Below are 14616 nucleotides of genomic sequence, written 5' to 3' on the forward strand. Positions count from 1 at the left end.
GCTGAATCATTCCCATGATTACGTTCTGGGTGAGAGCCTGAGCTTGCTCACACACTGAAGTCAATGAGACATTATTCTGGAAGGACTGTGCACCAGACATCATTAACTATTCATCTTTTTCTATGAGTCTTTCCCACCCAGGTAATACCTTACTTATTAACTGCTGTTCCGCACTTAACTGTTTCAAAGATGCTGTTAACGGGGTTCCCATCTTTTCTATGTTTTCGGTGGCATATGATAGTTTATTAGCCAGAACTTCTACGTTTGTGGCATCAACTAAAGAGATTCCTGTTCCTACAGGTGAAATCCAAACACTTAATTCCCTTTTAACTCTATTTACATGGTCGGCCCCTTGCCACATTCTTACCCATTCATCCCAGCCCTTATGGCTAGTTCCAATCAAGGGAGCGCATGCAGGTGCAATGTGAGAGATATTCAGGCCTTCTACGTGGATGCGAACTTCCTTCAGAGAAGTCTGAGGTTGAAGGACCAAATGTTCTTGTTGTTGTTGATCGAATTTTAACATGTGGGGTCCTGAAACTGGGGCTCTTAAACATGGGAGGGGAGTGAGGTTTGTGATCAGAGGGTCAACATTTAAAACTGGTTTTTGTTTTTGGCCCAATTCCATTCTGTACAATCCAGGGGCATGGGATCCCTCTGAAATGGCAGTGTGTCCATAGAATTTAAACCGAATTGTTGGCATGAGCTTGTCACAACGTGTGCCCTATAATGGAACTACCCAGTCTTGCTGAGTCTGGTCATTCCAGCTAAAGTCCAATTCAGCGGTTCCCAGTTTACAAGGAACCGTGTGATATTTTTCCTGCTGGCGTGATCAGAGACAGCTGCAGTTCATCTCCGGGTAACGGAGGTGTCTGTGTTCCAATGACAATGATGACACATAGGGGCATAGTTGATCCCCAAACAGCAGAGGAAACCAGGACTATCCTGCACCTTCCGCTACCCGGGAGGCTGTCACTGCGTGTGTTTGATGGTGTACGTCCCTTTCGAGACCACAACGGCTTACAGAAGAATGGGACAGAGCCTGGCGTGGTATCAAAACTTGAGTGACTCCCCGGTGGCACTCTGCGTGCAATTGGCAATGCTTTCCATGGGGCAACCCAAGGAGTTGCCGACAGTGTAGAACTGGTAGCGATGTTGCAGGGCCAGGGGGCTGCTCCCCTTCCCATAGAATCCAGGCATGTGGCAGAGCAATTTTCTTCCTGGGCTCCAGCTGGCCAGCACCTCCAGAGGCTCAGAGGATCACAGGTTCAGCATAGAGCCTGGACAGCATCAGACCCCAGACACTTATGAACAGCAGGGTGCTGGTGCACCATTGGGATGTCATGGCTCGTGTTCGGGACCTGTGAGAACAGAGAAGAGAGAACAAATTTCCACACTCCCCCCATATATACTGGGGGAGTCTGGGATCAATAGTGCAGAGTGACCATGAAGCAGTCACCTACTTGAGGGTGGCCATAATAAGTCGAGGACTTCTCTGGCCTTTTCCTGACTCAACATCGGGGTAGGCACTGACAAGCTCACCCGACACGTATTTTCCAATGGCCCCGAGCCGTTCCTTCTTGCCGGCAGGATGGAGAAGACAGTTCTACTATTCCTTGGGGGTCAGCTGGTTTACCCGTCCACTCTTTGAGCTGTGAGGAATGAAACCATTTCCGCCAGCGTTTCCCGTTTTTTCCATTCAGGATTTCTACCTGATAAACGCTGGGGCTGGCCTGATTCACAGTAAAGCAGGGGCCATCCCATGTGTGTGTCACAGAGTGCTCCTTTGCTGAAAACCTTCTGTCCATCACTGGTTGGCCTAATTCCCATATCAAAGGAGGTTTTCCCCAGTCTAGTTTTTTGTCCAGGTTTTGCTGTATGATGCCTGTCTGTGCTGCCACTCACTTGTGCAACGCAGCGATCGTCTCTGCTCAGGGTCGTACCCGTTCATCTGTTCCCACCTTCCCTTCCCAGGCACTAGGCAGCTCCACTCCCAATGACCAACTTCCAGGCATGCGCACTTGCCTTCCAGTCATAACTTCAAAGGGAGTGTACCCATGGATCGCTGTGGAGCATCTTTGAGCCATTCAGACGATTGGTAGCTTTTCATCCCCATCCCTCCCTGAGCACTTTACTTGTTTTTTCAAAGCTTCCTTTAGCGTGCGATTGGTTCATTCAACTTGTGCAGAGGACTCGGGGTGCCCAGCTATGTGGAAACGGTGCTTAATGCCGAAAGCCTTACGTAGCTCTGGCAGAACATCTCCCACAAAATGGGATCCCAAGTCTGAATCAATTACTCTGGGAATTCCTGTTCTTGAGAAAACCATATTAAAGAGCTGCTTGGCCGTGACCGAGGCAGGGTTGGTTTTAGTAGGGATGGCGTCCACGCATTTGGAGAAGGGATCTGCTATTACCTGGCAGTATTTAATCCCCCTGCTGGTGGTGGGTAAAGGGCCTATGTAATCCATCTGAATCTACCCTCTATGCCCCAACCCATGTTTCTGAACCTGGCCATCAGCATTAACCATGGCACACTGCAGACAATTATCACACCACGGATCGATATCCGCTCCCATGCCTGGCCACCACCCTGTATCTTTAACCCTGTTTAAAGTACCCCCTTTTCCTCTATGCCCTTGCTCATGCACAAACGGAATCAGGTCCCCCCCGTACCTGGCTGGCGACTATCCAGTGCCTTTGACCACCTGTGTCCACTGCCCACCAGACATTTACAACCTGCTCAACCCTGTATTTTTCTGTGGGATCTTTCCCTATCCTGGCTAAGGACCAGATTTCTGCATCCCCATCTTGATGGGGACTTAAGCCCAAGGTATCTATTCTTTGCCTAAAGTTTTTCCCCGGGTAGTTACTGCCTCTGTTTGTTCTACCTGGTCTGTGTCTCTAGCGTGGTCACTAGCAGCAGCAGCTTTGGCTAAGGCACCAGCTCGGTTGTTCCAATGTGCCTCTTTGGAGTGATTTTTCTGATGTCCCTTTGTGTGAGTCACCCGGGTGTCTCCAGTTCTTTCCTTGATAACCTGTTTATCAGTGGGTCTCCCTCCGGAGATCCACTGGGGACTTAGAATGTTTACTGATGCTCCGGTGTCCACTGGCAATTGGGCGAATATCTCTGGGTTCCCCACTGTAGCCCTCCCAGTGGGTCTCCCCCATACGTCGCACTGAAGTCTTGCGATCAGCTGGGGAGGCCCGCGGGGACCTGGGCATCCCTACTGCTTGGCCGACTCCCTCGAGAGCCTCCACTCAGAGGAGGGGGCAGGGATCTGGTTTTGACAGGGAGTGAGCGTGGGGAACGCACTCCGTACTGGGACAGCGGGAGGAGGGGGGGGCTCCCTGCATTCAGTCTGTTCTCTGCATCACCTGAGACAAAGCCTGAATCAGGATGCTGAGGAGCTGACTATCGTATTTTCCCATATCCTCCCCTAACTTCACCAGCTCCATCCAAATCATGTTCCTACGGGTCTCCTTGGGGCGGCGCAGGCCAGAGTTGTGGGAGGTAGGGGGTCATCATTGGGAGGGCAACTGGCAGGGTGAGGACCATTATTCACAAATGCGATAGCCTGCACTGGCTCTGAGCTAGTCTTTTTGCTGATTTGCCTTTTTAAGACACCCGTCTCTCGCAGCAAATCCCCTGCCCGTTTGAGTTTTGCCTCTAGGTCATTCCAGGTGAGGTGTTCTATATCCACAGATCCCAGGGTCCGTTTTGTCTGAGAATTTAGTCCTGCATAAGTGCTCTGTACTAATCCGGGTCCCTGATAACGGGCAGTGATAATCCCATTCTCTTCTGTCTGGGGTAATGAATCAGAGAGAGCTGCCAGCCTCTTTCTTTGAATTAGGTAAGCTTCGGGGGCCTCTTCTGGTTTTTGCTCTTCCATTATATACAGTTTCTTAAGGGAAGACGCAGGCAGGAATATTTTAAGAGCACTGACCATCCACTTCCGAGGTCCAGGGGCAGTCCGCCCCCAAGAACCTAAGCCTATGTCCAGAGCATCTGCGTCACAAGGAGAGGCGCATGACTGAGCCAATTGGGTTAAGTCCATGCCATCAGCAGAGGGGTGCATTTGCCAAACACGGGGCAGCCATGCCACGGCTGTGTCACGGTTCCGTGGCCCCAGTCTCTCGGCAATAGCCTTGGCCTGACTAGGAGACCACCTTACTACGTCCGTGACCAGCTCCCTTGTGGAAACAGGGGCAACATTATGCATGTGTGGCCAGTCGGGCTTCAATGGGTTTTTGGGGTCAGCATCGGGGGGTCTCTCTTTTTTCCCCCCAGAGGGCTCAAAATCGCAATTCTCTCTCAACCTTACAGCTGCTACCCCCCACCCCCCATGGGCACTGAATTGGGCACACAATTTACTAATCTCTGCCTCACACTCCTGATGGCCTGCTGCTTCCCTATTCTCATCTGCCAGGAAGTGATTTCCTGCTTTCGCTTCTTCTAACAACATTTGTGTGTGTGTGTGTGTTAACTCTTTCCTGTACTGTTCTGCATCCCTGCCGGCCTGGTCTCTCTCCTCTTGTCCACCTATAAGCACAGCCACCAGTCTGAGCTTTTCTGCTATCAGTTCACACCCGTCGGCCTCACATTTCTTCAAACACTGTTGTAACTGCTTGTTCTCCAGCTCCAGTTCCTGCCTTCTCGTTACCATTTCAACCCTGTCCAGACATGCATAAAACAATGCCCATGCAGCAGCCGCATCCTTTGCGCTACCCCGTGGCTTAAAGGTTGTGCAATGTTGTTCAAAGCTCAGACTCGCTCCAATCAGGGGATTCTCACCCTTAAAGCACCCCCTTTCCCAGGGGCATTTCCTCTTCTTCATTACCCGTCTCTCTAACCTGTTGGTTTTCTCCTGTCTCAAGCGAACAGCCAAGGGTTTTTCCCCCAAGCCATCTCTACTTCCCTTATCTCAGTAATGATCTCGACCAAAAGCTCTTTCATGCAGTCACAGTATTGCTCTAAAATCTTTACTTTTACAGTACAACCCTTTAACAGGGCTGGCTCTAGGCTTTTTGCCACCCGAAGTGCCAGAATGCCACCCCTTGAAAAGTGGTGTCCCAAGCACGTGCTTGGTTTGCTGGTGCCTAGAGCCTGCCCTCCTCTTTAACTCCTTACTGCATGGTCCTACAGTTATTCTAGGCACGATTCTTAACTTAAAAGTTACAGGACGTTACCAAATATCCGAAGAGAGAGAGAGAGAGACCTCACTAAAGGAGCTTAGTCTGAAAAAGGAAGAGACAGTTTGCTCAGGTCAGTGCCTCAGTTTCCCCATTCCACAGCAACCACTCAACAAATACCATGTGATTAGGGTCACATGCTGCCCACGTTCCTCCATCAATTTGTTACCAGATTTGCCCATTACTTTGGGGTACGCTCATTTATTAGAGTACTTGTGGCACCTTAGAGACTAACAAATTGATTTCATAGAATATCAGGGTTGGAAGGGACCTCAGGAGGTCATCTAGTCCAACCCCCTGCTCAAAGCAGGACCAATCCCCAACTAAATCATCCCAGCCAGGGCTTTGTCAAGTCTGACCTTAAAAACTTCCAAGGAAGGAGATTCTACCACCTCCCTAGGTAACGCATTCCAGTGTTTCACCACCCTCCTAGTGAAAAAGTTTTTCCTAATATCCAACCTAAATCTCCCCCTCTGCAACTTGAGACCATTACTCCTTGTCCTGTCCTCTTCTACCACTGAGAATAGTCTAGAACCATCCTCTCTGGAACCACCTCTAAGGTAGTTGAAAGCAGCTATCAAATCCCCCCTCATTCTTCTCTTCTGCAGACTAAGCAATCCCAGTTCCCTCAGCCTCTCCTCATAAGTCATGTGCTCTAGACCCCTAATCATTTTTGTTGCCCTTCGCTGGACTCTCTCCAATTTATCCACGTCCTTCTTGTAGTGTGGGGCCCAAAACTGGACACAGTACTCCAGATGAGGCCTCACCAATGTCAAATAGAGAGGAACGATCACGTCCCTCGATCTGCTCGCTATGCCCCTACTTATACATCCCAAAATGCCATTGGCCTTCTTGCCAACAAGGGCACACTGTTGACTCATATCCAGCTTCTCGTCCACTGTCACCCCTAGGTCCTTTTCCGCAGCTTTCGCTTTCGCTTACGCTCAAATCAATTTGTTAGTCTCTAAGGTGCCACAAGTCCTCCTTTTCTTTTTGCGGATACAGACTAACGTGCCTGCTACTCTGAAACCTGAGGGGGGGGGGTCTGTAATGCTATCCACGTACTGCTTGTGTCACTTGTGTTCTCATACGGAGCTCTGCTTCTCCCTGCTGCTCGGCCCTCCCAATGGCGCTATCCTGCCGGACCTCGGTTCTCCAGGGGTGGGTTCTTGCAGCCCCCAGAATCAGAGGCGCACACACACATTAACAGAGCCCATCTGAGAGGACCGGGTTAATCAGCGCTCCCAAGCTGACCCCTTAGATGTCCCTGGACTCAGCAGGCCGGGTCGAGCAGCATTTCCAAACTGTCAGCCTCATATGCCCCTGGACTCAGCACATCTCTATCCCCACTTTCATGTACAATTGTTCTGGTCGTAACCCACTTGATGAGCAAACCCCACAGGATTTTTGGGCGCTGCAGGGTTCTTAAGCTTAGGTACGAGGAGCGTTGCTGCAGAGCAAATGAAGAAACCAAAAACCACCCACGAGGGGGAGCGAGAGAGAGAGAGAGAGGGGCAACCAGCTTAATCATGAAAGTTATTTATTGCCAGGTAATAATCATAGGGGAGCCAAAACAAACAAAACTGTGATACTATTAAATCTAACTTAAATTTATTGCAAAAGTCAGGTTTAGAAAACTATAACTGATCACACAAGTCAGGGTCAGAAGGCTATACCTAAAAGAGAGAGAGAGCGAGAGCTGGGTTCTTACCACTCTGTGAAGCTTGAATCGATCAGGGGACCCAGGTGTTGGTGGTAGCTGAGGGTCTGGAGTGCTGGAGACAGGCAGAGCCCCCAGCACGATCAGTCAGGAGAAGATGAAGTCTCAATGGAAGTGATGCAGATGTTGGACCCAGGCATCAGAACACTTACTTGAGTGTGGGTCGGGGTTTTTGTAGAGAAACAACAATGGTTCAAGGGAGAACTCGAGATTTGTTGATGTGTAAACAAGTGAGGACACTAAAGTTGTTTTGATCAGGCTAGACCATGGGAGGTGATCATTCCTGGCTATGGGCGGTGTTCCTTGGAGGGAGCTCACATTGCAGTTAGGGAGCTGCAGTATTTTGGATACCAATGAAGGATTTATTACTAGAATTGGTCTGATAACTAATGAGCTGGGGGTGTGAAGGCGTGGGTTCATTGACATCCGGAGCAGAGATCCCCCATCATGCCGTGCTTCCCTGCTGTTCTGGTCCCAGAGTTCCCTGCGGTTCTTGCCTTGGAATCTCTGTTCTCCATTCTGTCTGCTAATGGAGATGCCTCCTTGTCCCCTCTTCAATGCAAATGAGGCTAGGGGAGTTGCCTTAATTCTGTCAACCTTCTCTGGAAGGGTTTAGGTGGGTCTCCCACCGCCTTTTCATTGCTTTTTGTAAGTCTTTCTTCTGATCGGTTTTGGTTCAAGCAGAGGTTGCGGGGGGGGGCGGGGGGGGTCTTTCATGAATCAGAGAGGCTGGGTACTGCCCCCTGGTTCCCCAAGAACACAGAGCTGATGTGTACATTATCATGTTACATCTTTCTGATGCTCTTTGGCCTGACCTTCCTCGCCGGGATGTTTTTGAATGACTACATCATCTTCCTCCCTGGCTTCTTCATGGAGAGGATGGTCAACATCTTCTGGTTCCTCAGCTTGGCCATGCACCTGCTTCTCAGGGCTTAATAGACAGACTGTGGCAGGCAATGCTTAACAGTGAGGGTAATTAATCACTGGAGAAATCTACCAAGGATTGCAATGGATTCTCCATCACTGGCAAATTATAGATCAAGATTGGATGCTTTTCTGAAAGATAAACACTAGACATAATTTTTTAGAAAATTCTATGGCCTGCGTTATCCAGGAGGTCAGACTATATGAGCACAATGATCCTTTCTGGCCTTGGACTCCTGGGTTCTTTCCTGGATCTGGAAAAGAGGGGGGCTAGTGGGTCAGAGCAGGGGCACTGGGCATCAGTCCCAAAGATTTTATCATCTAAACAGGCAAATGCATGATTTTTTTACAGCATCGGAAACTCCTGATCTGAAGTCCTGGCTTACAGGCTGGGAACTGAACTCCTGACCCCAGCTGGCTGACTCTCCTTAATCCTGTGGACAAATGTAAATTGGGGGAAGTGGCAGGTTCTGCTTCTCTTTCCCTGCTGTTTCCTCTTTTAGGAAAAACAGAGCCAGAATCAATGTTAAAACTGAGGCCTTTATTGTTTGCCTCAAGCAGGATTCCATCCAAGCTAGGTGATAGCTCCAGGAGGGGAGTGGGGTCTGGTGAATGGAGCAGGGGGGTCTGGGAGCCAGGACTCCTGGGTTCTATCCCCAGCTCAGGGGAGGGGAGTGGGGTCTAGTAGGTTAGATTTGGGGCGGGGGGGAGGGGAGAATAGGAGCCAGGACTCCTGGGTTCTATCCTCAGCTTGGGGAAGGGAGAGGTGAGTAGCCTGATCATAATGGGGGCAATTCCACCTCTGACCTACTGCTGTCCTGGTTCTTGCTGGGGAGGGTGGCCCTGACCTCAGCCTCACTGAAGGCCCTCTGGAAGGCCAAGACCATGGAGAGCCACAGCGTGTCCTTGCAGCCCCAGCCCATGAAGGCGTACAGGGCAGGGTTGAGGCAGCTATTCAGGTAGGCCAAGGGAAGTGCGACATCATGGAGAATCTGTATTGCTGGAGTCACCCCCTTTGCCAACATGGCCAATAGGGTGGAGAGGTGGTAGGGGAACCAGCAGAGGAAGAAGGCCGTCACGACGGCCACCATGATCTTGTAGGGCCTGGCAGAGCGGACTACATGGTTCCTCATCAGTTTGGCAGTGATGACTCCGTAGCAGGTCAGGATGATGGCAAATGGCACCAGGAACCCAGTCACAAAGCAGGTGAGCACCATGGCCCGGTGTCGATGCTCCCATAATGTGGCCACCTCCTCCCTAGTGAAGTTCCCCACTGGGATGTAGTTGTTGTAGCAGATGGTGATGTCCCCCTCAAGCGGGAAGCTCCTAATGTCCCGGAAAACTATATAAGGTGTGCTGAGAGCCAGAGCTGCAAGCCAAACAGCTGCAGCCACCCAGAAAGCCAGCCGGGGCGAGCGGTGGTTGTGGGCCCAGACTGGCCAGGCCATGGAGATGCAGCGGTCGGCGCTGATGACAGTGAGGAGGAAGACACTGGCGAAGAGGTTGAGGAAGGACACTGCGCTGTGGATCTTACACAGTGTCTGGCCAAAGGGCCAGTGGAAGTTCAGCGCTGCATAGGCCACCTCCATGGAGAGGAAGGACGTGAAGATGAAGTCGGCCACGGCCAGGTTGAGATACCAGATAGAGACCACCGTCTTCGTCATCCAGAAGCTAGCGATGCAGATAACCAGGCCATTGCCCACTACTCCGAGTAGGAATCCCAGACTGAAGAGGACGGCAAAGAGAACTCCTGTCCACTCACGCTGGGCTCCACCCTCTTCTCCATGCTGGTAGGGATTCCCGAAGAAGGGGTGTAAGGTGCTGTTCACATATGGAAAGGCAGGGTGGGCCCAGCGGGGCTGGAAGGGCGTGGTCTCCTCCATCCTACAACAACCAAACCCAGATCCACTGTCACCGTTTGCGCCGGTGAGGCGAGAGAGCAGGGAGTTAACAGAGCTGGGCAGAAAACGTTTTTCCCAATGCCACTTTTTTCAACTTTTGAAAAATTGTTCCATCCTGAATTGGAGCCAAATCTTGAAATCTCAATATTTTCATGGACCAAAAACCAAAAATCAGTTCAGGACAACCATAGATTCCAAGGCCAGAAGGCACCATTGTGATAATCTAGTCTGACCTTTACGACACAGGCCAGAGAACGTCCCCAAATTAATTCCTGTTTGAACTAGAGCAGATATCTTAAAAACAATCCCACCCTGCTACCAAAATTGCCCATGGTGGAGAATCCACCCTCATCAAAACCCTCTCTTCCGACCATTTCTAAATGTGGCATTTTCAATTCCACCCGCTTTTTATTTCTTTTAAATTGTTTTTACAAATAATAATTAGCTTAATTTTTCCCAAACAAAAAAGCGGTTTTGGAATAATTGGATTTTTTCATCTGCCCTGTCACAACTTTTTTTCCCAAAAAACTTTTTTGGGGTCAGGAAATTGGTGAAATTCCCAGAAAAACTTTGATGTCAATGAATCAGCTGTTTTAGACATGAAACCATCCTGTCAAAAGTTTCCTGACCAGCTCTGGAGATAAGTAGAGTGAGACAAGGTGAAAAACCCTCCCCTTTCTTCCCCTTGCAGAGGGAATGGGGCATTCCCTTTCCTGGGGCGTCAGGATTTCCCCTTTTGTCTCCTGGAGGGGTGGAGCTGCTTCCTTCCCCTCTCCTCTCACCACACTGCCTGCTAATTGGCAACCACTTCCCCACGCCCTCCGCTGATTGGCCACACGTCAATGACACTCAATAACTGGCTGCAGGATACTGAGAGATAAAAGTGGGGGGAGTTTCTGGGGCAGGGGCTGGTCCAATCCAGTTCTGACCAGACCAATCAGTGGGGGGGGGGGGGGTAGGAGAGGGAGGAGCCAACCCAGGCCACACCCCCACAGACTGGAGTGGGGTGCAGCCGTGCTGATGTGGGAATAGGGTTGGGGTGGTTATGTGGGGTGGGAATAGGATATCTCCCATCCAGGGCTGGAGCAGCTGGATGTGGGGGTGGCACCTCCACATTGGTGGGTATCAGGGGCCAGCAGGCTCCATCCACAGCCACCCCCCAGGGTCTGCTGGTCCGTTCCCAAATCTTCCCGGATTCAGCCCAGCTGTCGCCCTGACCGCACCCTCTGCGGAGCCACAGCCCCATCAGCTTCCTGGGGGATCCACCGTCTCCGTCGGGGGCAGGCTGGGGTATTGGGGGACTCCTCACAAGAGGGACCCTGCCTGGGGAGGGGAGGTGGGAGGGACCCAGGGCTGAGCTGGAGGGATCCGAGCCTTTCCTTACCCCGGTCTCAGAGGGACGCCTCTCTACGGATCTCCAGAGCTGGTCTCCTCCCGTGGCCCCGGCAGGTTGCACTCTGGCCAGGCTGGGAAGCTTGGAGGAGTCATGGGAAGGGGAAGGAGGAGAAAGGGGTTGGGCCTGGGGCTGTCTCAGTACTTTCATTTCCTCTGGTGACTTGTTGCTAGCAAAGGGATCAGACAGCTTCTCAGGACTGCCCTGCACTCCCAACCTCTGGTATTATTCTCAGCTCCCTGTTTGCTTTTTATCATGCTCCCCCTCCTTATCCCATGTAGACCTCACTCCCCTCCCAGAATGGGGGAGAGAACCCAGAAGTCCCGGCTCCCACCCTCACCTCTGTTCTAACTCATTAGACCGCATTCCCCTCCTACACCATGGGAGAGACCCCAGGAGTCCTGACTCTCTCGTTCCATCCCTGCTCCCTTTAGCAAGAAGCAACCCCCTCTGCTTCTCCCACCCCACTTGGACCATCCCCATTGTCTCTCTGCTCTTCCTCTACCTACCAGTCCTTCAGGAACTCAGTTCTCTGGCTTAGGCTCATGGTGGAGGCCGGGATACCAAGCTCTAGGGCAGCGCAAAGGGGCATTAAATGAGGGAGCAGGATACCAGTCTATATAGACCCATGGGTCTGATCTGCTATAGTGGAGTTGGGGGAGACACCAGGTTACATGGGCCCCTGGGTCTGTTCCAATGATGCCCCCCATCCCTGCACTCTAACCTATTAGATCGCACTCCCTTCCCAGAGCTGGAATAGAACCCAGGAGTCCTGGGTCCCAGCACCCCCTGCTCTAACCCACTTGACCCCACTCCCCTCCCAGATCTAGGGTTGCCAACTTTCTACTCAAACAAAACTGAACACCCTCGCCCCACTCCTTGCCCCACCTCTTCTCCGAGGCCCCGCCCCCCACTCACTCCATCCTCCCTCCCTCTGTCGCTCTCTCTCTCTCCCACCCTCATTCACTCACTCGCTAATTTTCACCAGGTTGGCTCAGGGGGTTGGGGTGTGGGCTCTGGCTGGGGGTGCGGCCTCCGGGGTGGGGCCAGAAATGGGTAATTCAGGGTGTAGAAGAAGGCTCCAGGCTGAGGCAGTGGGTTGGGATGCAGGAAGGGGTGCGGGCTCTGGCTGAGGGTGTGGGCTCTTGGGTGGGGCAGGGGATGAGGGGTTTGGGGTTCCCGCCCAATGGGAGCTAAGGAGCTGGCACTTGGGGCAGGGGCCGCGCACGGAGCCTCCTGGCTGCCCCTACACCTAGGAGCCGGAGGTGGGACATGCCGCTGCTTCCATGAGCCAAGCAGAGCCATGTAGGGAGCCTGTCTTAGCCCTGCTGCATCACCAACTGGACTTTTGATGGCCCAAACAGCAGTGCTGTCTGGAGTCACCAGGGTCCTTTTTTGACCAGGCATTCTGGTCAAAAACTGGACACCTGGCAACCCTACCCAGAGCTGGGATAGAACCTGAGCATCCCGACTCCCAGCTCCCCCTGCTCAAACCCACTGCACCCCACTCCTAAAGTTCTATTTTCAAATGAGTCGCCGTTTACTACAGTGACAAGTATCGGGGGGTAGCCGTGTTAGTCTGTATCCACAAAAACAACAAGGAATCTGGTGGCCCCTTAAAGGCTAACAGATTTATTTGAGCATAAGCTTTCATGGGTGTCACGGGGCACAGACTCACCCAGCAGCGCCTCCTGCTGGTTGTCTCAGGGAATTAGCGTCCAGCCTCTGGAGCGCCTCTGTCAGGCTGGTGCCTCACCGCCTCTGGCCCCCGTGTCCCTCCCGGACCCCGGTGCCCTTGTCTTGGGTGCTGTCCCCTGGCAGTACCCCCACAGTTCTGGGTCTCCCCCTCCCAGGGGAAACTCCATCCACTATCCCCACCTCGCCTCAGTCGTAGGCTCCTGCCAGTCACCACCAAGCCCCCGCTCCCTGGGGCAGACTGCAGGATAAGCCACTCAACACAGGTGAGGGGGTTTCAAGCTGCTGCCTCTGCCTACCCGTGGCTGCCCTTGCAGCCCCCGTACCTAATAGGCCTTTCCAGGCTAGAGCTCCCAGCTCCTCTGGCCCTTCCCCAGCCCTGTTCCAATCTAGGTGTCCTACTCAGCACCTTGCAGCCAGGCCCTTCTCCCTCTACAGGCAGAGAGAGACTCTCCTGGAACTTCTGGCTCAAAGCCTTTATAGAGCCAGCTGGGCCCTGATTGGGGCATGGCCCTCAGCTGCCGCCACTTCCCCCAATCAGCCAGGATTTCACTCCCTTCCCCAGCCCTCTGCAGGGCTTTTCAAACCCCTTCAGTGCTGGAGCGGGTGCTCACCCCCCTACAGTGGGTAAAAACCCCACTTCTTCAGATGCATGGAGTGAAAATTACAGATGAAGACATAAATATACTGACATATGAAGAGAAGGGAGTTACCTCACAAATGGAGAACCAGTGTTGATATCTGCTTATAATCACTCTTTATATTAACCTTTGATATATTTGAGGATGCTTACTCCCCTTCTCTGCTCTAGACTAAACATGCCCTTTGAGAGACTCCGGCTTTAATCAACTAAACTCCCCTTACAGAGAATCCCCCTTATAGTGAATAATTTATTGAGAATGTTTTATTTTTTTACGAAGAAATCAGAATTCTTCTATAACTCAGATCTATTGTCTTCATTAGCTTGGCTGCTCTGTCCCCCATTCAGACACAATTTGCATCTCCAAAGAGCTGTAAGCACCGGTGTTTTATTTCATACATCCTCCACTTTTAGCAAACCTCTGCTAATTAAGAAACGGAGAGACACGGTGCTAAAGAGGAAAGAAGAAAAGTCAAAGTTTTAGTGACCATTTTGAGCGGCCAACTGGAGATCCTCTAAAGAGACTTAATTTCCACATAGTCCCGCTGAAAACCAGCTCTCTCCAGTTGGTTCCCCCCAAAATTGCTCATTGCTAGAGAACACCTTGCCCAAGTTATCCACACCGAACATATTTGATACAGACAAATTAATGAAGGATCTACCACCTGGCAATGGCATTTCACTCTTCCTTGGCTTCTATCCATCCACATGGAAGCATCTGATCAGAGAAAAGGTGGGATGGAAGGAACTTGGAGAGGTCCTGTAGCACATCCCCTGCTCTGAGGCAGCACCAAGTAAATCTAGACCGTACCTGACAGGGGGTTGTCTGACCTCTTCTTAAAAACCTCCCAGGACAGGGATTCCACAACATCCCTTGGAAACCCATTCCAAGGCTTAACTGCCCTTGGAGTTAGAAAGTTTTTCCAAATAGCTAACCTAAATCTCCCTTGCAGCAGGAGATTCTTTTTTTTTACCCTCAGTAGACATGGAGAACAATTAATCACTGTCCTCTTTATATTAACCTTTGATATATTTGAGGACGCTTACGTCCCTTCTCTGCTCTAGGCTAAACATGCCTAATACTTTCAGCCTTGCCTCATATGTCATATTGATTGTTTTTCAGTTGGAAAATCATGTTTGGTGGACATCAAAA

At 51.4% G+C, this 14616-nt stretch overlaps 1 protein-coding gene across 1 annotated transcript; it reads right to left on the bottom strand.

Moving 5' to 3' along the window:
- Window positions 1–8546: 8546 nt before the first annotated feature.
- Window positions 8547–11201, bottom strand: LOC102940236 (chemokine-like receptor 1). The gene is made up of 2 exons (XM_007062319.3): window positions 11120–11201; window positions 8547–9718 (listed from the first exon to the last, which is right to left on the bottom strand). Exon 2 carries the CDS (start codon window positions 9715–9717, stop codon window positions 8614–8616), a length of 1104 nt encoding a protein of 367 aa, XP_007062381.2. The 5' UTR covers window position 9718; window positions 11120–11201; the 3' UTR covers window positions 8547–8613.
- Between the last annotated feature and the right edge of the window lie 3415 nt (window positions 11202–14616).

The sequence above is a fragment of the Chelonia mydas genome, chromosome 24 (genome assembly GCF_015237465.2).
Source record: "Chelonia mydas isolate rCheMyd1 chromosome 24, rCheMyd1.pri.v2, whole genome shotgun sequence".
NCBI lineage: Eukaryota > Metazoa > Chordata > Testudines > Cheloniidae > Chelonia > Chelonia mydas.